Source organism: Poecilia reticulata, linkage group LG6 (assembly GCF_000633615.1).
Source record: "Poecilia reticulata strain Guanapo linkage group LG6, Guppy_female_1.0+MT, whole genome shotgun sequence".
NCBI classification, from domain to species: Eukaryota; Metazoa; Chordata; class Actinopteri; order Cyprinodontiformes; family Poeciliidae; genus Poecilia; species Poecilia reticulata.
The window spans coordinates 22,135,225-22,136,989 of NC_024336.1; the positions used below are offsets into that span (position 1 = coordinate 22,135,225).

Here is a 1,765-nt window from a genome sequence, read left to right on the forward strand (position 1 = left end):
AGCTGGAGGGAGCCCCTCCATTCTGCGGTAATCCCTCTCTAGTCTCTCCTGTCTCTGTGCTCCCTCGTACATCACACTAGCTGTAAAGTCTGTCTCATTTAGGAACGCTATGGTCTCGTCCCTCTTGCGGCTCACGTATCCCTTCAGGACAGCGTTGTAAGGGTTTGAGGCAGCATCTGCGTCCGGGTCTTCCAGCTGGTGTTTGAATTCCATGCGGGTGATGACAGGCAGCAGGAACTGTTCCCCCTCTGTCAYCACAGCCCCGTCCCAGTGAGACAAACCTAGAGCCTCAGACACAAGGCGTTTGGGCAAAGGCACCAAATCACAGCCTGAGCGCTTGTCAACATACTGTTGAAACTGCTTGCGCACCAGAGCCACATCTTGTAGAGATTTGCTCCTCTGCTCCTCTAGATTAGTAACTATTCTTTCAGGATAYGTCTGGCCAAACACCACACCTAAGAGGCAACAGATGTACAGAAAGTCAGTTAGGGCCCCTGAATCAGAAGCTGTTGAACCTGAAAACATTTGATACATTTCTCACCTGCTCGCCGCAGCATGGATGCAGGACACTTCCAGGGTTTGTGTATGAGCTCGTCTGGTAAATCTGCAAGCTCAGGACACCATTTCCTGACATAGCTGCCGTACGGGTCACAGGTCATTGCTGCATCAACTGGATGCATCACGAAGTTCCAGTGATCCAGGCCACACATACCACCGTTCTGCCACATCATAGCATCAATGGCAACATCTGCATCCACGAGGGTGTCCTAAACATGAATAAATACTTGATGCAGGTCAGCAGGTTTTAGGTAGGTTTGGCTTTTTTAATGTTTTACGTTTCTCCCACTCAAAGGTAGGGAGAATAAAAGTTTCTTAAAGCTGAGTTCTGGAGGTTTGAAAATTTCTAAACATTAAGCATTTTAGATAAAACCAGAGCTGATCAAATGCAGTTCAAGTTTATGACAAACCAATGAAATAGCCCTTTAGATACAAAGTTGTAAGCTACAAACCAAGTTCCCAAAATAAGAAAACGCTTTTGTACCTGCAAGATTCTTACCTGGAACCAGCGATAGCCCTCTTGCCAAGGCAGATGGAGATACGCAATGAGAAAAGATGCCACTACGTGTCGCATGTAGTTGTTCATCCAGCCTGTCAGCCACAGCTGCCTCATGGCTGCGTCAACCAGAGGGTAGCCGGTTTGACCTTTCTGCCAAGCCTTTAGGTGGCGGCAATCAGTGCTCCAACGTAAAGCCTGCAAGTAACAGAAAATTTGTWATTAATACAAAGAATTATATAAATTGATAATGTGCTAATATAACAGTGCATCTTAACCTTGTATGGAGGTCTGAGTGATTCCCAGGGTAGATCAGGAAAGAGAGTTAGCTGCCAGTAAGCCAAATCCCTCCAGGCCAGCTTCCGTTGGAACTTTGGGGGTCGACACTTGGCTCCTTTGGCATCCCATAGAAGCCAGCGTGGACTGAGCTGACCGAAGTGCAGGTARGGAGACAGACAGCTGGTGTTCGGAGCATCTGCTCTGCCTGACTCTTTTTCATATCTATACACACCTAGAAATKGAAGGAATAAACATACGCAACTATTTAACGGCTTTCSAAGTAAAACTGCAGTGCAATTTATGCTTATTAGACACTGAGACATTTCACCATCATGAAGAAAGGCTTCCAGTCGGGCATGTGCACCATCTTCACTAAAGTCCCAGGACTTGCGAATGTTTTCTGCCCAGTCAATCTGCAGGCAAAAATAAGAC

The 1,765-nt window shown here is 46.7% G+C and overlaps 1 protein-coding gene across 1 annotated transcript in view; it reads right to left on the reverse strand.

The window, feature by feature from the left end:
• The window catches only part of LOC103466705 (uncharacterized), a 17,264-nt gene that overhangs the window by 3,233 nt on the left and 12,266 nt on the right, over positions 1 to 1,765 (reverse strand). Inside the window, exons 7-11 of the mRNA XM_008412480.2 lie at positions 1,662 to 1,746; positions 1,333 to 1,565; positions 1,058 to 1,252; positions 542 to 767; positions 4 to 455 (exon numbers count right to left, since the gene is read on the reverse strand). Of these exons, the coding sequence (XP_008410702.1) occupies positions 4 to 455; positions 542 to 767; positions 1,058 to 1,252; positions 1,333 to 1,565; positions 1,662 to 1,746 (1,191 nt within the window). The remainder of the gene's footprint in view (positions 1 to 3; positions 456 to 541; positions 768 to 1,057; positions 1,253 to 1,332; positions 1,566 to 1,661; positions 1,747 to 1,765) is intronic.